The sequence below is a fragment of the Eleutherodactylus coqui genome, chromosome 5 (genome assembly GCF_035609145.1).
Source record: "Eleutherodactylus coqui strain aEleCoq1 chromosome 5, aEleCoq1.hap1, whole genome shotgun sequence".
Lineage (NCBI taxonomy): Eukaryota > Metazoa > Chordata > Amphibia > Anura > Eleutherodactylidae > Eleutherodactylus > Eleutherodactylus coqui.
In genome coordinates, this window is record NC_089841.1 from 67,669,021 (window position 1) to 67,694,772 (window position 25,752).

General features: G+C 40.9%; 1 protein-coding gene across 3 annotated transcripts in view; it reads right to left on the bottom strand.

The window, feature by feature from the left end:
• The window catches only part of RUSC2 (RUN and SH3 domain containing 2), a 74,653-nt gene that overhangs the window by 38,927 nt on the left and 9,974 nt on the right, over window positions 1-25,752 (bottom strand). For 2 of the 3 annotated variants that reach the window (XM_066602666.1, XM_066602668.1), the window contains exon 2: window positions 18,786-20,774. In XM_066602666.1, coding sequence (XP_066458763.1) covers window positions 18,786-20,688 — 1,903 coding nt within the window. In that variant the 5' untranslated portion in view covers window positions 20,689-20,774. Of the gene's footprint in view, window positions 1-18,785; window positions 20,775-22,797; window positions 22,852-25,752 lie in introns of those variants that run through there. The other variant, XM_066602667.1, reaches the window with a different exon arrangement.

Genomic DNA, 25,752 nt, shown 5'->3' on the forward strand with positions numbered 1-25,752 from the left:
CAACAATTGGAGAGGCGCAGTATGGAGAACAGTGATATTTGCTATACTATAAGGTTATATTCACATGCAATAGATTTGTTGCAGAAAATCTATTTAGTCTATCTGAAAGTTCAGTAGCACACCAGAACTAAGTAGTTGTGTTGCAGAGGCGCCCATAGGTTGACAGAGGCTCCTTAGAACATCAGAGTAAAGTAAGCGAAGGTCAACTGACTAGATGGACTCAACAGAGGTGATCACCTCCAGCTTACATCCACTTGGTGCCCCTTCTACAAGCTGGTAGCCAGGGGCACCAAGGGTTCGCACATAGCTAAGGCCAGCCATGCTGCTCTGTTCACTTTATTGGGACCACTGGTGATAGGCAGGTTAAAACTTGTCAACCCCTTTAAATCCTGAAAAAACCCTTTATGTCTTCACATCCAACCTATCCTGTGTGATGTTTTCTGTTAAGGCTTTGTAGCGGTATGTTCAGCAAGATATAGTGTGGGAGAACCACAATACCTTACCTTCCCCATCATGTAAAGTAAGCAAATTTAACTATAATGTAATCTGCAAGAACGGTATGCAGCAGAGCCGTTATATAGACGATGTATTTGTGTAATATCGGTTATTTATCCATTAAGCAGTAATACATTTCATTATATAATGAGATATCAGCAGATTCATTTGCATTTCCAGGTCAATGAGCTTCTACTTGAGTAATTTAAATATTCATTATATTCCCATGTGGTGAACACAAGGCCTAATACCAATTGCCTTCACCCTGACTTTACACGCTGCTCGTAATGAGGCCGCATCAGTAAGCAAAGCAGGTTCTGCCGCTGTGTTATGTTGGCGCCAACCCAGATTCTTTAGCTCACCCGAAAACAAAAAAAAAAATCAGTATTCTCAGGACAACGCTCAAAGCAGGAACCGCAGTGATTCCCAGAGAACTTCACAAGACTTTCATCTGCGGCGCAGTAACAAGCATAGTCTGTAGGGATTCGCTTCTGTTAAATCCCATCATAGCATTTTATATGTTAAATTCTGTTTATTAACCCCTTCTTGAACGCAATACGCCTTTTGACTGACCTCACTAATGGGCTTTAAACCTGCACATACATGTTTTTAAGGCGGTGGCTTAGCCGACTATTGACAGCCAGGCTCCTGTTCTTAACATCCAAGAACTGAGAAACTTCAGGTCCTGACAGTTTAACCCCTTACATGTCCCAATCAATAGCAACTGCAGCATGTAAGCAGATGACATGGGGAGGGGATTCTTTCTGTCACCCATCGGGATCTCATAATGCAATCGCAAGGTAACAATGGGTTCCCATTGCAGCCGGAAGCCTGACAAAGTTCTCCATGCCTGCCATGTAACATCCAATTAGACCCGCCTCCTGCAGAGTCTAATAGGCTCATGTAATAGGTTTAATAGAAAGCACTGCACAAGTAATGCAGTGTACTATCTTAGCGATCGAACATTCGCATCTTCAAGTCCCCTCAGGTACTTCAAATTAGTGTCAAAAAAGTCCAATAAAGTTTAATTGGAAAAAAAATCCAGTTTAAAAAAAAATGCATTTTTCTTTACAAAACCTTTTTTTAAATATATAAAACACAAAAAAAATATTTAAAAAGAGACACATATTAGGTATTACCGCGTTCATAACGACCCAGACAATATGAAAATATTTGGTTATTCATCTCTTGTGTTATGAACGCTGTAGAAATAATTTTAAAACATAACGCCAGAATTGCAATTTTTCTTTTGTTCGCCTCTAAAAGAAAAGGCAATAAAAAGCAATCAAGATGTCACATGTACCTCAAAATGATACCAAAAAACTACAACTCTTTCCCCCCCAAAAAAAATCTCAAATAGCTTCATTGCCAGAAAAATAAACATGCTCTCGGTCTTAGAATGGGAGGCTGCTGATTTAATTTTTTTCTATAAAAACGTATTTTTATTTGCAAAAGAAGTAAAAGTGATAAAAGATATCTATAGAAATTTGGCATCACAGTAATCGTGTTGATCCAGATAATAAATTTATTGTGTTATTTTTACCGAATGGTGAATGCTGTAAAAACAAAACCCAAAATCAATGGTGGAATTTCTGGTAATTTTTTCCACTACCCCTCCCCCAAAATGTAATAAAAGTCATACAATACAAAATATGTACCCCAGAATGGTGCCATAACACATCCAAAAAAAACCCTTCAATCTTGTAATGTGATAATGAAAAACGCTTCGTCCTTAAGGCACAAAATAGGCTGTTCATGAAGGGGTTAATCAGTCGTAAAATAAGATCTGTGATGAAAGAAGAATATAAATCCCAATACTGACTATCAATGGTTCACTTTACATATTGCGCCCTAGTAAAAAAAAAGCCCTGGATACCAGAACTAAGGCATCCAAAAGTCATAATTTGGGTGAATGCGCCAAAACTGCTTTTTGGGCATTTACAGCACACCCCGACACTTTTCCAAAAAGTGGATGAAGCCCGGTTTTAGCACATTTTGATGGCAAAGCACTATGCCAATATGTGCAGGTGACACAGGCCTATAGCCAGATTCACCTGACCATATTTGCGCACCTTATGGCGTGCGCACTACGCAGAGAATAGAACCAGTTGATTTCAATAGGGTTCATTCGCATGTGCATATTTTGCAAATACGTCCGCATGAATCTGGCCTTAGGCAGATTCAGACGAGTGTAGGCGCAATTAAACTTCGCAGCACGGAGCATAGTTGTGACCGAGTGAGTGGAATTCCTTCCCCAGCACCAGAGCGCAGGAATTTCGAAATTAGTGCGAGAAGTCAGGGACTGCCCGATCTTTCTCGCACACGGTATTCACTTTATGCGTGCAAGATAGGGCAGATCTTATCTTTTCCTGGGCCGTGTAAAACCTGGTCGGGAAAGGAGGGGGTGAAAACGAAGCTACTGAAATCCCATAGAAATCTGTGGTTTGGTTTTGTCCTGTTAGATCGCTGTGCTTATAACAGCAGTATAAGGTGAGAAAAGCACGCCCACCTGAATGCACCCTCAGGCTATTCACACAAGCGTATGCGTTTTTATGTTCGCTCATATGCTACGTTAATTTGCATGAATGAACGATCTTCCGCGATCAAGTCCCGAGCTTAATTAGCGTTTTCTCATTTATTCACACGGCTGGGCGCGACGTATTAGCGAAAGAATACTCTGCAGCCCGGAAAACCTTACTCGGCATAAATCCACGGAATGACTAAATAGAGGTACCTGTAAGCTTTTCGCAGTGTTGCTAAACTCTCTCCCCCTCCCTTTTTTATCAGCTCCCTTAGGAGTCTATGGGAGCCACCAGCATATATTGGTCGAAAGATACATCTAGAACTATCTTTTTTTTTTTCCCGCTGTGCACCCTCTGATTTCAGTCGCATATGATCTTTTTTTTTCCCCGATGCAATGGTTTTACGCACCACAAATTCGCCCAGGTGAACAACTTCATTGCAATACAATGCCTCAGATGGTCACATTTTTCAGACAGGCGTGAAAAACCAGCTACATAGCTCCCTAAAAGTGAATGAAGCCTCAAGCTGACAAAAACAAGGTGGAATGAGGTCTAAAAAGGATTTTAAAGGGTTTGTCCACGACAGCAAAATTTTGGAGAGCAATGTCATACTGCTGTAATAAACATAGAAGACATACATGTACTCACCTCCAAAGATTCTAAGCTGTCCTCATCCATGAGGTCCCCTGCTGCTCTTTCATTCCAGCTGCAGTGAACCATCAATGATATCACTAACACTAGAGACATGTGACCACTGCAGCCAATCAGAGGCCCTCTCCTGCTGCAGCAGGAAGTAAAAAGCAGTGCGGGACCAGACACCACCAGAAAAGGAATGGAAGTGATGTGGGGTCGGGACACATGAGTTTTGTGTTATTTTGTATTTTTTATATGAACAACGCTCAAAAGTTTTTGCTTCCCTGAATAACCCATTTTCCACCTTTTTTTGGTCAGCTTTTAGTTTCTGTTCACATTTACAGTGTAGGCTCCATTTGGACCCTCCATTGCAGACCTGGTAAAACTAATTATTTTCTTGTCTTTCTATGCTCATTGCTCCTCACTGTTTAGTGACACAGCCAGTCTTCATTTTTGGTCATTTTCTGGACGTTTTTTCATTCCAGCCTTCCAAGAACCATAACTTTTTTATTTTATTTTCTGCAGGGTCATATGAAGACTTGTTTTTTCTCAGAACAAATAGCATTTTTTAATGTATTGTGGAATTTATCACAGTGAAAAATACTAACAGTTATCGATGCTCAGCAGTTCACTGTGAACTTTCGATTGCCCTGTTGAGCCCCCAACTTTTTTTTATTGAAGTTCAGTTATACCTTTAGTATGATTTTTGGTGTTATGAATATCATTAAAAAAAAAGAAAACAAAAAGGCTCTTTAGTTTTTATTTAAATCTTAGACATTTAAGGCTAATTTGCCCTAAATTAGAAACGGTTCCCTTGGATTATTGCCGGTAGGTTCAAAATCACTGTGTTTACTGGAGACATGCCACATATATCTCAATATGTCCCGTCAGTGAAGGCATTGCTGGTCAGATCATGGTTCAATTGACCTTTGTTGACCAGATTTAGATTTTCAAAGCAATCAAACTATCGGCTAAAGCCATTTGGAAAGTCTCGCCTATTTTAACTTCCAGCTGCTGAGCTCCAAATCTATCCTGAGTACAAATCTACACTGCCCATTGACTCTAATTACCGCCAACACCTTTTATGATATCTCTAAGAAATAGTTATCAATTTGAAAAAACATTCCCACCTAGAATACATTCATTATAGATAAAAGAATAATTTTGCTAATTTTTCAATTAACATCTTTTGCCATTACTGAACATGAGCGAATGGATTAGCTGATACTGAGATTCAAATATCCAATGTCAAAAACAAAAACATCTCATCTATGCTGTAATAATGTCATAATGCAATACTGAAACAATACTCCCATGTAAAAGCCAACTAATACCACCCTATACTAATCAAACAATGTCACATATGATTAGACTAGCTGGAGCAAATGAAGTAGATTTATTCTGGAACTAAGCATGGAGTCAAAACTAGAGGATGGATATATGGGACATCTAGGGTCAAACATAGGTGCCTGGAACAAGCAAATACTAGGATCTATGATGAGGGAGACAAGGTATTACCTGGACCAGCAACTAAAGCGGAGGCCCTACCCCAAAAAGGGTGACCCCACTGTGGGAGAGAAACAAGGTAGAACAAGTTTCAACACCATGGAACACCGAACCACAGAATGCAGGATACTAAACTTATGGATAATGAATTACACTGCACAGAAACTCAGGGTACAAGTCCACTATGCACAGAACCACTGAGCAAAAGTCCACAATACACTGGCCAGAAACACAAGAAGTATAACCGGCATCCTTTACACAAAGAAGCTGGTTTTAATACTCTCACTAAGAAACTGAAAGGCTGACTGGACTGAAAGACAGCTGGAACCAAAGGGAGATGCTACTTCCACGATGTTCAGTCCTAGTTTAGGATTGGCTATAGGCTAAGCTAGGGTAAGTTAGAGTTTGAGTAGAGAAGGAGGAGTGAGTAGTGGTGGTTGGAGAGTGAGAGAGTGAGAGAGGGAAGACTAAGCATGCCGAGCTCAAGTCAGGAGTAGTCGGCCTCATGGATTTTGGTCGAGATTAGTGAAGAAAAGTTAAGCAATGGAGGCCAGAGTGAAGGGAGTCTTTTTCATCCCTGCTGTAAAAGAAAGCACAGACAGGGCAGACCCCTTAGAGCAGAGTGGCCATCATCAATAGTGAGTCTAACTAATCTCGGGAGAGCAAAAGTCAGTGTGTCCAGGAGAGATGGCTTTATTCCCTTCAGTCTTCCACGAATAACCTCTTGCTACCACAGATGTTTACCGTGGTTTAATGAACTCGTTCCTCAGGGTAGAATCAGATAAGAAAGGACTGTTATTGCAAGCTATACCTGAGAAGTTTGTCTCAAAGCTGCATTGCAAAGTTGGAACTGTTGTGTTGCTGTGAAGATATTTAGTAAACTGTGTATCTTTGGTTTACTTTATCAACTCTGGTGTGGACTCTTTTTATTTCATCGCTACCAGAAGGATTCACCAAAAAAGGTACTGGCGTCACATAAACATTAGAATCACCACATTCATCACTACCGTCATTTCTTTTGCCACTGTGCGCAACCGGGACGGGCCGCGTCTGGGTGTTCCAGGGAGAAACGGCAGAGCCACCGATTGACAGCCATTCTTATTCCCCGCTGTCTTCCCCTTCCCACAAACGTCTGCGCTCGGCCCTCACACATTGTCAGCTCTGTGACAAATTATACAACTCTACATTGCGCATATAATACCACCATAGAGTGAACAAATGATATTGCAATATAAGAGACAAATATTACTACCATATAGTAACCAAATAATACTGCCATATGTTGCCTAAATTACACCTCAACACAATAGCCAAATCATAGCTCCATACAGTAACCGAATAACACTGCTATATATTGCCCAAATTATACCTCCATGCAACAGCCAAGTATTAGCTCCATACAATAGGTAAACAATAACTCATTACACTAATGAAAAAATACAGCCATGCTCTAGCCAAACAATACATCTATTCAGTGCCTAAATAAAATAGCATTGTCATATTGCTTAAATAATACCAATATAGAGTACCAAACCAATACCCCCAAGTAGTAGTAAAATAACAACACTACACAGTGTTCATATAATACTGTCACACATTACTCGAAAATATTGAGGCCAACTAATATTGGCATGCATTGCCCAAACAATAAAACCATGCAGTACTCATACAGTGGAACCATATAGTGCCCAAATAATGCACCGTACAGGGCTCAATATAAATGCTCTGGTCTCTTCACATATTTTCAGTTAGAAGACAACAGCTTGACCTAGCTACAAAGGACTGGTCTAAGATTCAGGGTACCAAGTGCCAAAACCTAAGGGTCGTGGTGGACCAGGCAGTCTGTTTTGTGTCTCATTTTACAGGTGGTCCCGTTGCGTCCCTCATGGGATAAATGGGCTTTACCCTCACTCCATAGTACTCCTAATCCAAACCAACCTGCAATAATTTCAGGCCAGATTTAGAAGAATATGGCAGATATGTGTCCTCCTCAATTCATATAACATCTATATCCTACACTGCCTACCAACCTACAAAATATGTCCATAGTTTCCAATATAGGAGGGTTCAATCCTATGTATTGCTGGTTTAATAAAAATAACACATGGCTGGATAGAAGTGAGAATATTCAGTGTACGGTTAAGCCTTGCGCTCCCAGGATGCTGATGTTACTCAGTAACCAGCAATTGTCATTAAACAAAGCACACAACCCAATGCACGGCATGCAACGTCTATACCGTCCAAGTGGGAACGCATCACAGATAGAATAGGCACAGCCGGTCACAGTCATAATAGTTATTATTCAACTGTGATCGCATCAGGACAAGCTGTATATGTGCACTTATAGACAATGAGATATTATAATGGTACTGTATGTTCACACATATCCAACACATATTGGAGAAATCTGGGGTTGACACTTGGATATCTGCCACGGATTTGCAGTTTGATGTGCTGCAGATCCGTATAAGGCTTAGCGCTATTCTATGGGGCTAATCGGTGTGGGACTAATCTGCTGTGCGGCAGATATGAGAATAAGTAGCATGCTACTTATTCTTGCAGATTATTTTTCCATGACGCAGACAACAATTTATGAAGATTTTCCCTTGGTGCCCGTGAAGAGAAACTCCATTCATTTGCATTGGAAGCAAATTGTCATTGGGTTTGATGTGGATTTCTTTGTAGTATATTTAAATATTTGGGTCTATATATGTATACCTGTATATAATTATGTACAGTATATGTTCATGTGATTATTTATATATATATATATATATATATATATATATATATATATATATATATATATATACACAGATTGGCAGAATACGTGGAGGCAGCCATGGAAGACTGGTGACTGGAATGCTGTCCCCATGTTGGGGAACAGTGCATGACAGATAAGGAAAGGGCCTGATGACCAGGGACAATTAGACACAGGCTGCATGAAAGGAAAGGGAGGTCCCCTTCCCGCAGGGACTTGGTCCTGAAGTCGATGATTGCGAAATGCACCCAGAATGATGAAAGTGGCTAAACTTGTGAGACCGGTCTCAAATGAAGGCCGCCTGCACACGGGCGGAAATCCCGCGGCGGCCACTGAAAGTTTGCATAGGAGTGCATTACAATACGCACTCCTATGCAGACGGCCGCGGTTTGGCCGCGCGAAATCTCGCACGGCAAACAAACCGCGACATGTCCTATTTTTGTGCAGGGCACGCACTCACCCGGCCGCCGGCTCCGGTCTGCGCATGCGCCGGCTGTGCCGCAGCCGGCACATGAAAGAGCTGGGGCCGCCAGGCGCGGGAGAGTACGTGCTCGTCCCTGCAGGCTCTCAGGTCGGGTCCCGCGGCGAGAATTCTCGCTGCCGGATCCGACCCGCTCGTCTGCAGGCGGCCTTACTGTGCAAACACTTCATGGACTATTGGACTATTATGAACGTACATGACTAGGTGATATGTGTAGTGGTTATGTCGGGATTCACTGCTAGTTTTATGTATACAATGTGTTAATTATGTTGATATGTATGCTGTTAATGCAGGGGTTAATTACCAGGGAGATGTATCGGTATGTATCGGTCAGGCAGGATTTCATGGAGGCGATACGTACAAAAGAGAAGCTATGCGATACGTGCAGAAGAGATGTATCACAGTTAGTGCGGTTGTATTTGTACTTTATGCATCTACTGTGCGTGGAGTCCATGTGTAGGCGGAGCTCCAAATTTACATGTAAATGTGAGATGCCTTGCATTATGTGAATACGGCACCATTGAGGCCACGATGTTAGAGTGTGCGGCGACCTCCCGAAATTAAGCAAGCAGTGTTATGAATGAAGACGGACAGATCAATGACTGAGACATGGTCTGTATCATGTGTAGACGCTCAAACCTACGGTGACAAGGATAATTTAATGTGGACTATTGAAAATACGATGATGATAGCATGAAATCCAAAGATGGAGATGTACTGATCCTGGTGTGTGTTGAGGGCCTTGCCATTCCCAAGGCGCTATATTTTGTGAGACCTGTTATTGTGAATTTCGGTTAAAGTTTTTAGGCAATGTTCGAAGTATTACTGCCCTCCTATGGAGCGGAAAACCACATTTAAAAGTTTATTTTTATGAAAAATGGTGACTCCTTCACCACCATGCCATACAACTCCCATACCCTGCTTCATATGTACACTCATTGTGAAAAACATTCCCTCCCCTCAAAGGGGTTGTCTGAAATAAATGAAAGCTTTTTATGTGATTGCAACGTTGATCTAAGTAAGTGATTAAAATATCAGAGCAAAAGGAGAATTTACTACAGAAAACTGAACACTGATACAAGATGTGATACAGGCAAGTATGGAGGCTCTAGTACCCTGTTGGGCCGCCTGTAGCTTGGCTACAAAATGTGATACGGGCGGGCATGGAGGCTCTAGTACCCTGTTGGGCCGCCTCTAGCTTGGATACAAGATGTGATACAGGCAGGCATGGAGGCTCTAGTACCCTCTTGTACCACCTCTGGCTTGGATACAAGATGTGATATGGGTGGGCATGGAGGCATATAGGTTCTGTATGATATCCTGCGGCATATTGCTCCCCATTTGCTGTAACTGAGCCTCTAAATCGTGCAAACTTGTGGGCTGTTGAAGTTAGGGCCCCCGATGGTCTCATAAATCTGGGGACCGGGCAGCCACGTTAGTGTGACAATGTTGTGGAGACGTTCCTGTGACACCCTTGTGTGTGCGGCCAAGCATTATCCTCCTGGAAAATGCCTCTTGGAAGCCGCCATGAGAGGAACACATGTGGCTGCAGGATGTCTTGAACATATCACTGGGCTGTCATTGACCCTTATACCACTACTAGGAGTGACTGACTGTCATATGCGATGGCCCCCCAGACCATTCCACCAGCAGTGGGGGTAGTGTGCTGCTCCACAGCAAAGTCAGGGTTGAGGCGCTCATCCCGAGGTCTCCAGACACGAACATGTCGTCAGTGCCCAAACTAAACCTAGATTCATCACTGAGGACAACCTGGTTCCACTCCGTAGCAGGCCAGTTTCATCGTTCACAACACTACTGCAAATGGAGCCTACAACAAGTAGGTGTCACAGGTAGTACATGTAATGGGCACTGTGAGACCAAATGTCCTTCAGCTAGGTATCTGTAAATGGTTCCGACAGACACAAGTGCCTGTAACGATGGCGCCCCTGTCTTTATATAGCGGACAGTGAATCAGTGGGAGCTGCTCGCGCTTGTTGGATAATCAGATGATCCTCTTTACTGGTGGCCTGTTGAGGCCGTCCTGAGCCCGGTTGCCTTGTGTGCCCTCACACATCCACTAGTCCCAACACCTCCTAACAGTCTGGTCAGAACGGCCTAGATGGCGGCAGTTCGACAATCTGCCCATCCAGCTTCTCACATCCCAATAATGCGCTCCCCTCTCAAAGTATGTTAATTGGGCGAATTCTCTTTGTGCCGTAGAGGCATCTAGTGGTCAACAAGCTCTACACAAGCGGACGAAGAGGTCCCTACACACAAGGAGTCTCCGAGAGCCTTTTAGAGGCCAAGGGGGGAACCACTTTTAGGGCCTCAGGTGACAAGACTGTTCATCTGCCTGAGAGGTAACTGTATGCCACGTTTTGCAGCAAAATGACAACTTCTTCTAGGTGCTTGATTTTTTGGACAATGATTGTATATTTATATAGATGTCTCTCCCTCTTTGTGTTTGAAGGTGTATGTGTCTGTATACATATGTGCACATATATAGTTATGTGTACACACATTAGTATGCGCACAGAATAATTACGTCAGTATTTATATATGTGTATCTCAGGCAGCGGTTCACGTGTTACATTGTGTCATGACTTCAGGCATATGTCACCGATGCAGATGTGGCGAGGCATCTCATAAAACATGTCTGCCCGGGGCGCGTCTCCTCCCCTATAATGACACAGGCAGCTGTCTGCATCGTCTATTTTTACCTGGGGCTTCTGGAATGTCCCAGTCTCTGCATTACTCACATTGCCCATGAGCTTCCAGTAAGCGACTCTCAGCACACAGCAAATGCAGCAGCTGAAGAACAGACAAGGCCCGGGGTGTCCATCGTAAATAGAATTATCTATCTATAGGATGGACATAAGGCAGATAAGATAAGATTCTGCATCATGGATGGGTTTTTATATTTTCAGACGCAAACACCTGCCAAGGAAAACCAAAAGACCCAGCCGCCGGGTTAATGATCTATCTTGTTTCCATGACACATCATATTTCCCTGCTCCTGCGGATTGCTGGGTTAGTATCTGACACAAGAGATATAAAAAAAAATGTTAAAAATGAAAACTGTACTCCAAATAAATGGGAAGAAAGGTGGCAGGAAGATTGTGAGAAGATCTAAGACCTGTCCTGGGTTCTCACTGCTGATTGTTATCACAGGGACCATAGGCTTCAGTTGCGAAGTGGAGTTAATATGACACAGCTTTTAAGTGGAGGTAATAAGACACAAATGCTGCCAGGCAGAAGTGAATATCTGCCTGAGCAACAAGGTTCCATTGGTCGGGGGTTTGAGCCACTCAGCTGCTGTTACCAGCTGGCTCCCAAAACCACCCAGAGCAGGGCAAGAGGTGAAGTAAACACAAATTTGGTGAGAAAGCTCTCAGCTAAGCAGGTGGTCAAAAGACAAGTCACTGCTAATTATTAAAATCCCATGCATTTCGTACAGAGTTTCCATATTTTTGTCCATTCCCTGTATATTATACATAGACTCTCCTTGTATGTATGCTCTACTCAGTCAAGCATGCAAGCGTTTTCACTGTATAGAGGGGAATAAGCTGTTACCAGACATATCTGGTGGTGGCTTAACTCTCACAGAAATAAATGATTAGGCATCTTAAAAGACAACATACTTCAATTTTCATCCCCCCCACTCTCCATCATCTGCTATCAAGTGAGGATTATGGCATCGGTAAAAGTAATACACCAAAATTGTTGGGTTGAGCCAGCTTTCATCTAAATTTTATTCTCATGCTGTATGGTTGTGACCTGGAAATGATCCTGCTCTTAGAATGATCCCTCACCTTCACTATGTAGAGTTACATGGGTTGATCAAATTTGACTTTTATCACATATTCGCAGTATACCATGTCTCCCAACTGTCTGCAAGACAGTCCCAGATTGTGAACATTGTACCGAAGTCCCACGCGGTAGGAGGCATGTACCATTTTTCCCCCACAACAAGCATTTAACTCACTTGTGGACACTAGTGTAGACAGTGTGAGCCCTGACCTCTGCCCCGGTGTCTGCATTCCTGTATGCAGACACCAGCAGAGAGCTCAGACTGATTACAGCAGCTGCACTATTGTTGCTGGAGTGGGACTACAAGTTGGTTAAATGCTTGATAGGTGCCTGGAGGTTCACATTAGGGATCATTATTAAGACTGGGGCTACTAATGGGGATCACTATTACTACTAGTGCCACTATGGTGGGGTGGGGGTTACTATAGCTACTGGGGCCATTTTGGGGATAACTATTATTACTAGGGCCACTCTGGAGATCACTGTTACAACTTGGGCCACTATTGGGATCATTATTATTGCTGGGGCTACTCTGGGGATTATTATAACTACTGGGGCCACTTTAGGGATAACTATTACTACTAAGGCCACTTTGGAGATAACTGTTACTACTTGAGTCACTATTGAGATCATTATTACCGCTGGAGCCACTCTGGGGGGCAGGAGGGGGGGGGGGGTTATTATAACTACTGGGCCACTTTAGGGATAAATATTACTACTAGGGGCCACTATAAAGATCACTGTTACTACTGGGGCCACTATTGGAATCACTATAACTACTAGGGCCTCTATAGAGATTACTGTTACTACTGGGGCCACTATTGGGACCACTATAACTACTAGGGCGTCTATAGAGATCACTGTTACTACTGAGGCCACTAGCGAGGTCACTATTGCTACTGAAGCCATTAAGGGGGTCATTATTACTGTGATGGTGTCACTAAGGCACACTATTACAGTGTGGGGGTCACTGAAGAACACTATTGGGCTACAGAGGGTGTGGCTTTGCGTAAAAGGGGCACGGCCTGTCATAAAATAGTGCTACAGTAGGGCTGCTTATAAGTGTGGCTGCTTATGCAGTTGTCCCTCTTTCCATTGTTCAAAAGTTGGATATTATGGACACTATTGAAGTAATTTGGTTGATGGTATTGCTATGGAAAGAAATTTTGATCTGTATACCATCCCCATAACAGCAGTATATTTGTAGTACACCGGACAGGACATTTTGTTATGGGAAAGTAGGAGCACAGAAAGTGCAAGAATCAGACGTGTGATAGTACAATGATACAAGCGCTGTATGCATATCAGTGCATAGAATAATGCAGTAGAAGGAGAGCAGACACATTCTAACCAATCGCAAAGGACTGCAAAGTATCCCGTAAATACAGTATAATAATCTTACTATCTCATCCCTATCATTGCAATAATAGAACCATATTTAGCTTTCTGTTACAAAACACTATATCCTCACATATATCTAGCTCATGTGAGCTTAAAGGGAAACTGTCATGCAAATAAGCCATCCCATTTGTGGGCAGAAACAAGTAGCTTGTCTGCGCATGCGCCAGGAGCCCACCGCACATCGCAGGCACCAGATTTCAGCTGTATCATCCACATCACAGGGAAATGAGGAAGTGGACTTGGTTGAAAAAGGTGCAGCAAGGGAAGCCGTCCACCGGACCGCTCATCTGCATTCACATACAGCGCTGTTATTGGTTTCAATTACAGATGACTGGTGACAAGTTCAGTTATTATAAACTGCTTATTTGTAAAGAGCAATTACAGCCGGGCATAACAGTTTTTTAAACTCTCTGTGTCTCTATTCTTCAACACAGGGGACTGTGACTACATTATAATATATAGTGGGGAGTATTTTAGTAGTTATAGGCCGCCTGCAGACGGCCAGGTCAGATCCGGCTGCGAGGGATGCGGAACCATGCCCCTACAGAGACCTGCGGCTCACCCGCTCCTGGCATCTTCCATCACTGCTATGCGCTGGCAGCTGGCTGGTCACTACTGACATTTCTGTGCGGGCCTCTGGAAGACCAGCACAGAAATAGAACATGCCACGATTTGTTTTTCGCGCGTGTTTTTACACGGACAAATCACGGCCGTCTGCCTAGGATGGCATTTTTTTATGCAATCCTATGCAGGCAAGCACAGGCGGAGATTCTGCGGTAAATCCCGCCGTGGAATTTCCACCCGTGTGCAGGGGGCCATATTCTTGTACATAGGGGGCAGCATTATAGTAGTTATAGTCTTGTACATAGGAGGCAGTATTATAGTAGTTATATTCTTGTACATAGGAGGCAGTATTATAGTAGTTATATTCTTGTACATAGGGGCAGTATTATAGTAGTTATATTCTTATACATAGGAGCAGTATTATAGTAGTTATATTCTTGTATATAGGAGGCAGTATTATAGTAGTTATATTCTTGTACATAGGGGGCAGTATTATAGTAGTTATATTCTTGTACATAGGGGCCAGTATTATAGTAGTTGTAACCTGGTACATAGGGGGCAGTATTATAGTAGTTATATTCTTGTACATAGGGGGCAATATTATAGTAGTTATATTCTTGTACATAGGGGGCAGTATTATAGTAGTTATATTCTTGTACATAGGGGGCAGTATTATAGTAGTTATATTCTTGTACATAGGGGGCAGTATTATAGTAGTTATATTCTTGTACATAGAGGGCAGTATTATAGTAGTTATATTCTTGTACATAGGGAGCAGTATTATAGTAGTTATATTCTTGTACATAGGGGGCAGTATTATAGTAGTTATATTGTTGTACATAGGGAGCAGTATTATAGTATATTCTTGTACATAGGGGGCAGTATTATAGTAGATATTTTCTTGTACATAGGGAGCAGTATTATAGTAGTTATATTCTTGTACATAGGGGCCAGTATTATAGTAGTTGTAACCTGGTACATAGGGGGCAGTATTATAGTAGTTATATTCTTGTACATAGGGGGCAGTATTATAGTAGTTATATTCTTGTACATAGGGGGCAGTATTATAGTAGTTATATTATTGTACATAGGGGGCAGTATTATAGTAGTTATATTCTTGTACATAGGGGCCAGTATTATAGTAGTTGTAACCTGGTACATAGGGGGCAGTATTATAGTAGTTATATTCTTGTACATAGGGGGCAGTATTATAGTAGTTATATTCTTGTACATAGGGAGCAGTATTATAGTAATTATAGTCTTGTACATAGGAGGCAGTATTATAGTAGTTATATTCTTGTACATAGGAGGCAGTATTATAGTAGTTATATTCTTGTACATAGGGGCAGTATTATAGTAGTTATATTCTTATACATAGGAGCAGTATTATAGTAGTTATATTCTTGTATATAGGAGGCAGTATTATAGTAGTTATATTCTTGTACATAGGGGGCAGTATTATAGTAGTTATATTCTTGTACATAGGGGGCAGTATTATAGTAGTTATATTCTTGTACATAGGGAGCAGTATTATAGTAATTATAGTCTTGTACATAGGAGGCAGTATTATAGTAGTTATATTCTTGTACATAGGAGGCAGTATTATAGTAGTTATATTCTTGTACATAGGGGCAGTATTATAGTAGTTATATTCTTATACATAGGAGCAGTATTATAGTAGTTATATTCTTGTATATAGGAGGCAGTATTATAGTAGTTATATTCTTGTACATAGGGGGCAGTATTATAGTAGATATTTTCTTGTACATAGGGAGCAGTATTATAGTAGTTATATTCTTGTACATAGGGGCCAGTATTATAGTAGTTGTAACCTGGTACATAGGGGGCAGTATTATAGTAGTTATATTCTTGTACATAGGGGGCAGTATTATAGTAGTTATATTCTTGTACATAGGGAGCAGTATTATAGTAATTATAGTCTTGTACATAGGAGGCAGTATTATAGTAGTTATATTCTTGTACATAGGAGGCAGTATTATAGTAGTTATATTCTTGTACATAGGGGCAGTATTATAGTAGTTATATTCTTATACATAGGAGCAGTATTATAGTAGTTATATTCTTGTATATAGGAGGCAGTATTATAGTAGTTATATTCTTGTACATAGGGGGCAGTATTATAGTAGTTATATTCTTGTACATAGGGGGCAGTATTATAGTAGTTATATTCTTGTACATAGGAGGCAGTATTATAGTAGTTACATTCTTGTACATAGGGAGCAGTATTATAGTAGTTATATTCTTGTACATAGGGGGCAGTATTATAGTAGTTATATTGTTGTACATAGGGAGCAGTATTATAGTAGTTATATTCTTGTACATAGGGGGCAGTATTATAGTAATATTCTTGTACATAGGGAGCAGTATTATAGTAGTTATAGTCTTGTACATAGGGGCCAGTATTATAGTAGTTATATTCTTGTACATAGGGGCCAGTATTATAGTAGTTGTAACCTGGTACATAGGGGGCAGTATTATAGTAGTTATATTCTTGTACATAGGGGGCAATATTATAGTAGTTATATTCTTGTACATAGGGGGCAGTATTATAGTAGTTATATTCTTGTACATAGGGGGCAGTATTATAGTAGTTATATTCTTGTACATAGGGGGCAGTATTATAGTAGTTATATTCTTGTACATAGAGGGCAGTATTATAGTAGTTATATTCTTGTACATAGGGAGCAGTATTATAGTAGTTATATTCTTGTACATAGGGGGCAGTATTATAGTAGTTATATTGTTGTACATAGGGAGCAGTATTATAGTATATTCTTGTACATAGGGGGCAGTATTATAGTAGATATTTTCTTGTACATAGGGAGCAGTATTATAGTAGTTATATTCTTGTACATAGGGGCCAGTATTATAGTAGTTGTAACCTGGTACATAGGGGGCAGTATTATAGTAGTTATATTCTTGTACATAGGGGGCAGTATTATAGTAGTTATATTCTTGTACATAGGGGGCAGTATTATAGTAGTTATATTATTGTACATAGGGGGCAGTATTATAGTAGTTATATTCTTGTACATAGGGGCCAGTATTATAGTAGTTGTAACCTGGTACATAGGGGGCAGTATTATAGTAGTTATATTCTTGTACATAGGGAGCAGTATTATAGTAATTATAGTCTTGTACATAGGGGGCAGTATTATAGTAGTTATATTCTTGTACATAGGGGGCAGTATTATAGTAGTTATATTATTGTACATAGGGGGCAGTATTATAGTAGTTATATTCTTGTACATAGGGGCCAGTATTATAGTAGTTGTAACCTGGTACATAGGGGGCAGTATTATAGTAGTTATATTCTTGTACATAGGGAGCAGTATTATAGTAATTATAGTCTTGTACATAGGGGGCAGTATTATAGTAGTTATATTCTTGTACATAGGGGGCAGTATTATAGTAGTTATATTCTTGTACATAGAGGGCAGTATTATAGTAGTTATATTCTTGTACATAGGGGGCAGTATTATAGTAGTTATATTCTTGTACAAAGGGGGCAGTATTATAGTAGTTCTATTCTTGTACATAGGGGGCAGTATTATAGTAGTTATAGTCTTGTACATAGGAGGCAGTGTTATAGTAGTTATATTCTTGTACATAGGAGGCAGTATTATAGTAGTTACATTCTTGTACATAGGGAGCAGTATTATAGTAGTTATAGTCTTGTACATAGGGGGCAGTATTATAGTAGTTATATTCTTGTACATAGGGGCCAGTATTATAGTAGTTGTAACCTGGTACATAGGGCGCAGTATTATAGTAGTTATATTCTTGTACATAGAGGGCAGTATTATAGTAGTTATATTATTGTACATAGGGGGCAGTATTATAGTAGTTATATTCTTGTACATAGGAGGCAGTATTATAGTAGTTATATTATTGTACATAGGGGGCAGTATTATAGTAGTTATAGTCTTGTACATAGGGGGCAGTATTATAGTAGTTGTATTCTTGTACATAGGGGGCAGTATTATAGTAGTTATATTCTTGTACAAAGGGGGCAGTATTATAGTAGTTATATTCTTGTATCATTGTTTTAGTTGTATTTCTGTCCATAAGAGCAGTATAGTAGTTAATGCTAGAAAAGTGCTTCTTTCTTCCTATTATCCCCTTGGCAACTCACATAAAAAGCATTACTCAGCAGATGTTGATAATGTGATAAACAACATCCCAGAATCTAAAAACTGATCTTCATCCTGAAACATGATTACGTAATTACATTCAAATTTAACAATATTTGACTATAACAATTTGTAAAATATCTCTGGCATGTAATGAAGCAGCGGCATTTATAGGTGGCACTGCAAAGGCATTGTACTATCTTACAATTGCATACCAAATTCCCCAGAGAAGAATTGTTTTGCCTATAGGTCTCCTTACGCCTACTTGGCATAGTCCACAAGGAGAAACAGTATGCCTTCTGATAGTTCTGACTGTAATTGCCCTTTAGCATCATTACGTGAATAATGGTCACTTAACTGGAAGTCAAAGCTAATTCTTAGAAAGACTAGAAATCCTACACTAATAACTTCTGACATGAAAATAGAACAGCGAAATGCACCTTTATATTTCTACTTACCATCTCCTTTTACTCTTGGGTCTCTTTGGAGGAAGTTAAGCCCAGAAACTCCAGCATCTAGACCATTGCACTTCAAGGTCTGATCAACACAAGCTTGGGTAGTGGCACGTGTCTGGTTAGTACTAGGTGTCGGCTTTGAAGTTGTAGGTTTATTTTCCACATTATCGCTTGAGCAACCCTCACAAGTACGGCTCATACAGTGCAAAAAGGACATTGGTGGAAGGCTGTGACTCCGAAATTCTCCATGTTCATATGTTCTACCACTGTCCCGATGATATTCTGGAATTGGAGAGAACTCTAAGGAAGAATCCCCACTGGATCTTAATGGTGGACTGGTTCCATTCTTTTTTCTGCTCTTAGCTAATTCCAAAAATGATGTAACCCTCTTTGGAGATGAGCCCTCAGGTTGTATTATTTGACCTTCACTTAACTTGACAGGACAACTCATCATACGCTCCAAAGACCCTAGTCGATTGGATGGACTCTTGTCCAAGCTGCGATCATAACTTCGAGACCGTTGTCTACCGGTATTAAAATTTGGTGGTGACACATTGACGTAGACTTGCCCCTCAATTGTGTCTGACTTGGATCTTCCTATGAGCGGTTTGGGATCATTTGTGTCTGAACTGGTCTCTGGCTGTTGAAAAAGGAAATACTCTGTTGGCTGCACTGGACTCCCTTTGGTATGGTCATCCGAGCAACTGGTAATTGAAGAACCTGCTGGGCTAGGAGAGGATTGAGATGACAAGTCACATGTAACCAATTTATAATAATTTTGGGTCGCCACTACAAGCCTTGCCTGGCTTTGGAAACATGAAGTTAGTTCTGAACTCTCTCCATTATATGGCACTGAGTCACAGTTAAGATGGTATGAGTTACAGTTGGCATCCAGTTCAGGAGAAGATGAGTGATGGTGGCAACTACATGGCTTACCCGAAGCTTCTTGAACATGTGAGTCACAAGACATCTTGGATTCTGTGGGTGAACTCTGCAAATCAAGGTAGAAAGCACCTGTGTCGGGGTGACTGCAAAATGAAGAATCACATGAGAGGCTCCCCGAATTAAGATTGGATCTAGGCTGTCCGTTCATCTTGTTATATAAGGTACTGAAATTAACAAGAATCCCGTCTGAGCTATTGCAGGAGGAATCACTTACATAGCTCACCTGCTGGTCCATCTCTGACTGGCTAGAAGCACTGTAACACCTGCAGTGCCTCAGTGATTCTGAACCATTACAGGTGCACTCTCTGCTTTGGAGAAAATCCTGGTTTCCTAAATCTGAGCTCTGATTCCAATCCAAAGTGAAGCTAGGACCACCATGATGATTCCAAGATTGGTCCTCAATTGATGAACCCGGGTTACCATTTGTACTTTTCTGCAAATCATCAGGTGAGGTCTTCTCTTCTTGCCCATCCGTAAGTCCTGACCTTCCCGTCAATATCCATGGCTTCACAATAGGTGGATTATCATGGAGATGAAATGGGGGCAAGGACAGATCTTGGAATTGAAATCCTGTTTTTGGTCCACTTAAAGCGCTATGGAGATGAAAGGACTTTTCCCCCTCACTTCCACTTGATGTAGTATTTTCATCTTCATCATTCGGAAGGAATGGGTTATGTCGCTTTCTAGTGATTGGTCCCTGCCAATCTTCTTCTTTTTTGCTCCCCCTTTCTTTCACCGATGGTTCAGATGTTTGGATTAAACTGCTGTAGACCAATGAGTCAGCCTGTGATAGGTCCCGTTCTGGTAGAGAAGTCGTTCTGGTAATACCAAGGTCATTTTTGCTGTAGGAATGGGATCTGTTGGATGTTGGACAGCATTGTCTATCTGGTACTTGGCAGTGCACCAATGGGATATGGTGCACTATTAAGGTTTCTCCAGCTAGCTTGGGTGGGCTATCCATAATGAGGTTGATCTCCTTTTAGGACATTGGATACTCTCACCGACTGCAGGTAGGAGAACGGTTGTACATATTAAATGTGAAGATACCTGCAAGAAAAAATAGAATAAATGGAAGTTATTAATCCTTGTCCAAGAAATTTGCCTTCCAACTCAAGTTTATATAATGTGACTTTATTTTACAACATTATGGTTCCTTTATTATTTACAGTATAGTAAGTTGTCTCCATAACTGTATAAGCTCTGTAATCACTAACTAGGGTTATTTTTACCCAGGGCAAAGATTCACTTTGCCACTATAGCCCAAAGTTTTAATACTCTGGCACGTCAAACTGGCTTGTTGGCACGCTCATTGGCACTCAGCACCTGGGACATACAGTATGCCCTGCCAGACCCATTTTGCTACATCCTTTTTACACCCCCTGAAATTTAACATGCTGGACTGGAAACTTACTCGTTCTCTCTATCTTTCTTGTCTATGTTAATGGGGGACACAGTAAGATCTTGGAGTATGGCTGCTGCCAAGGTCTGGCTGTGTCCCCCAATGAACATGATGAAAACCTTTATATATATATATATATATATATATATATATATATATATATATATATATATAATGTCTTGTATTTGCATTTCTTGTGCACACGGTGGAATCAAAAAGGAGTCTCCTGCATGGATTTTGCCTCTAATGGCGGTTTCACACGGGCGTATTTGCGTCTGCATTTGTGTGCATAAAATCTTTGCGCACAATGTGCAGAGAACAGAACCCATTGTTTTCAATGGGTTTATTTTCATTTCCATTTTTGTGCATGCATCAAAGGCCCCATAGGAGTCTATGGAGGGTGAGCAAATGCTGCACAATTTAGTGTGGAAAAGAACACACCACGCACTAATTAGGCTAAATTGCCTTTTAATTTGGGGCACAGCTGTGAACTGTCCTGGTCAGATCGAAAAGTACAGCAAATTGCGCAGATACGTGGGCAATAGCGTGACGTTCACAGCACAAAAACGATGCGTATATGCTCCTCGGAAGCTATCCTAAAAGCCATAGAAGAAAATCGACAGCTGAGCAGCAGATTTCTGCCGCAGTTATGCTCTATTTTCCTACGTATTTGCGCACCAAGGGACCCAAAGAATCTATTGGGGGTGTGCTAATGCGCAATATGTTGTGTAGTTCTGAGAAAATAAAAGAACACATCTGAACTTTATTAGGCTAAATAGCCTTTTAAATAACAGCGGGAGGGGGGGGGGGGGTCTTGCGCGCATGTGAACAGGCCCTGTGTGCGCAAAACGTACAGTACTATGTGCCTATATGCGTGCACATCTACGTCATCAAACCTCTTGCACTGTGCAAATATGTTTTGCTGAAGTGTGCGCAATTTTGCATACAGTCATCTGAAGCCACCCTAACTCTGTGTATTATGACCTGAATTACAAACAGACTATACTGTATGTAAGGACCTTTCTGCAGGATAAGGAAACATAGCTGATTTCTTTCAGAGACAGCGCCACACTTGCCCACGAGTTATATTTGGTTTAATTATAACTCCGCTCCATTTCAGTGAATGGGGCTGAGCTGCAATATCGCACCCATCCTGTAAACAGGTGCCGTCCTGTTTTTGGAACAAAGCAGACATGTTTCTTTTTATACTATACAACCCCTTTAAGGGCTACTTTAAATGTCAACACATGCATTTAGGGCCTCTTTATTTGGTCACCCATATCAACTATCCACTTTATATATAAAGCTCCACTATGATGGGATATTGACTGCAGCCATAGACATTGTCATACTGGCACTAGGGGCATAGAACAATCACATCCTGGCACACAAATACTATCACACATACCACCCAACATACGTTAATCACAACTGACATACCAAGGCACAAAAGCATCCAACAGCGTTCAATGAAGGATGAACATTGAAGTTTGATCTTAGAACGTTATCTGTCTTGAGAAGACTCACATTGCATCTTGTCAAAAATTCCGATTCATGATCATCTTCTAAATGCCAAAGGTTACAACAGGTCATGTCTCAAGAAAATGTATAACACAACAACATGGCAAAAAATCTATGAAATCAGATGCAACACAAACCACAAATGCTTACCAAGTGCTACATTTATGCTCCTGCTCAGTAACTCACCCATGTTGGGGCGAGAGCCCGACTGCTCGTGTGACATACATGACAAATGGAAACAAACTGAAACTGTCAGCCAAGAATAGATCATGACCACAGCAAACTGGCATCTTCTGTCCGGCAAAACAAGTGACTAGGAGGGAGATAGGAAAATATGCCAAAACTAGTAGATACACCCAGCTAAGTTTCTTACTATGACTGAAGTAGGAGGACACCCAACAACCATATGAATAGTAATACTCAGAAATGCCACTAGATGAAATGAGGAAAGGAGACAACCCATCATGACACACAGACTAAAGGTACTCATGCCTTTTCAATAGCTGTTGGCTTAAGTGTTTGTTCGGCTAACAGCTATTTTACCCAACTCTTCCAAACATTGAAACACTCTTAGACCAAGCATTTTCAGTGGGCAGAGGGAGGTAACCCACAGCCAGAATTTTCTGGCCGTTGGCCTATCTTCAGAGGAAACAAAAGAATAGGGTGTTGAAATTCAGTGAGCCTGACCCTTCTTTCCCTCAACATCTTCTGTCAGGGAGAATCAGGAAGCCCCCATACACATGCAAAAGTCGGACAGTCCAGACGAAATCGGTGAGTTAGGCTGACTTTTTCCTAATGTACTTTTGGACCTTAAAGGAAACCTGTCATCACCTTTGAGCCCCATAAACTACAGAGGAACAGGGAGTCCAGGGAGCTGTGTTTTATACTCATCAGATGCCCTGTTGCCCATGAAGTTGGCACTTGTGGGCAGCTTGACTCTTTCTGCGCAAATATCTCCCATTCATCACTATGGGAGGTGCACACACTAGAAAGGGACACCCCAGTAAGTATGAAATACAGCTTCTGAGACTCCCCGTTCTTTGAGCCCCATAACATATTTTATGGGGCTCAGTGATGATGACAGGTTACCTTTAAAATATCAACTTAGCCATTGGCCAGGAGAAGATAGGAGAAGACTTTACAGTCCATAGTCAAGCCAAGAAGATATGCTGAACTGGGTCCCTGAGCAGGATACATGCAAATGTAACTACTAGGGTAAAATGCATAGCTATGGAGCCCAGAAGACACTCACTTACACTTAGAACTAAAATGCAGTTGGAGATCCTAGTGGATACTGGGCAAAAAGCATAAAAAGACAGCGAAGAATTGAATGCAGAACACGAGAAGATCAAGGAAAGGAAAAGACATGGGAAAGAGTAGAGATGAAAATAATCATTATCTTATATGCTTGCATTCACTTACTGTTGGATACTGTCATAGTAGCGTAAGACCCATAGCAAGTTTTGTTATAAAGCCCCATGACTACTTCTTACACCCAAGCCTGATGGTGCAATCTGAAATACTGCCAAAAAGGGAACTAAGAGCAGACGCAAAGGCTCAGAATGTGGGAGTCAGGACAAGTATTGTTGTTAAATCCATCAGATCTACTTATCAGAACACAGATTGGAGCATGAACCAAAGCCAGGAGGCCAAATGAGTTGAAGTCAAGTGAAATATAAGAAGACTCCTTACAGTTTTGGAACTCGGATTGTTTGGTACATCCAAGTAACCTGGTGACCAGAAGATATTTAGTAGGAAAAGACTATTCCAAATCTAGTTTTCTGACCTGGGTAAAGAGTATACCTCCAAAGCTAGGTGACTAGAAAAACTACTGCATACCAAAAAGGACAATTAGAGTGGAGACAATTAGACCCCACAAAAAGACAAAGACTGATAGACCCAACTGAGTTATCAAGAGTAGACTAGAAGATGCATCTGTCAAAGGAGTTGTCTCAAAGGTAAGTAGGGTTGACCAAAATGGAGACCAAGAATCATATATACGTACACAGCTAAAGACCTCCAAATCAGTGGTCCAAACTAATTTAGAAATTTAGCTACACTCCACTGACCAGGACTAAGAAAGAAATAGACACTAGTGTCTGATTGTTGTATAGACTAGAAGAACAATGCAAGTAAATACACTGAACTGAACTACTGACCACGATGCAGATAGATTGAAGTCCACAAAGCTGGATGACCAGGGTAAGTAGATTTACCCACCTGGACTAATAAACAGGACATCTTTTCACAAAGGCCCATTTCAAGCACAGAGGAGCATCAAAAAGGAGCACATGTAGAAGTGATGGTTGGAATGAAAATAGTGATGGGAGAACAATTTGACATAACACTCACCTGTGAATTATACAATACCTGTAAACCTATGAGGTGTTATGTGACTCCTTACAGCAGTTTAATCACCCGTGCAGCTATGTCGATTAACGCAATATATACCGACAGTTATGCAATTCATAGTAGAACAAAAGGGATTGGAGAAATCAGTTCCAAAAGCTTAAGTGCGTTTCTATAATGTAGGGGGCAGTAAGCTTTTTTTTTTTTACATTAGATTACTATAAAGAAGAGACTTCTCAGAATGCAAATATGCAGACAAGGCTCTCCAGACACTGAACAAGCAGGGATGGCTGGGAGATCTCTGCTATGCATTCTGAACCAAGCATGAGGTTGTCACTTTTTACCTGCTATCAGGCAATAACTGGTGAGGGTAATTTTCCACCCTGAGATCAGGGTAATGGGGACAATATTTCATTTTGTGCGGAGATAATATATTTGTGGCCTCACTCCAGAAAAATTTCTCACATTTATCTTTAATAGAGCTATATTTTATTGAAAATTTAATAAGAGAACAAGTTAGATGAATTAAAGCAATTATTTGCATTTTAACTGCTTTTTATATTCATTAAGCTGTAGGATTATTCTGCACGGTGCTTTTACCAATTAATAAACTTCTATTCTATACCAAAAATAACATAACAAGAATGTAACTACTATAATACTGCCCTCTATGTACAAGAATATAACTACTATAATACTGCCCTATATGTACAGGAATATACCTACTATAATACTGCCCTCTATGTACAAGAATAT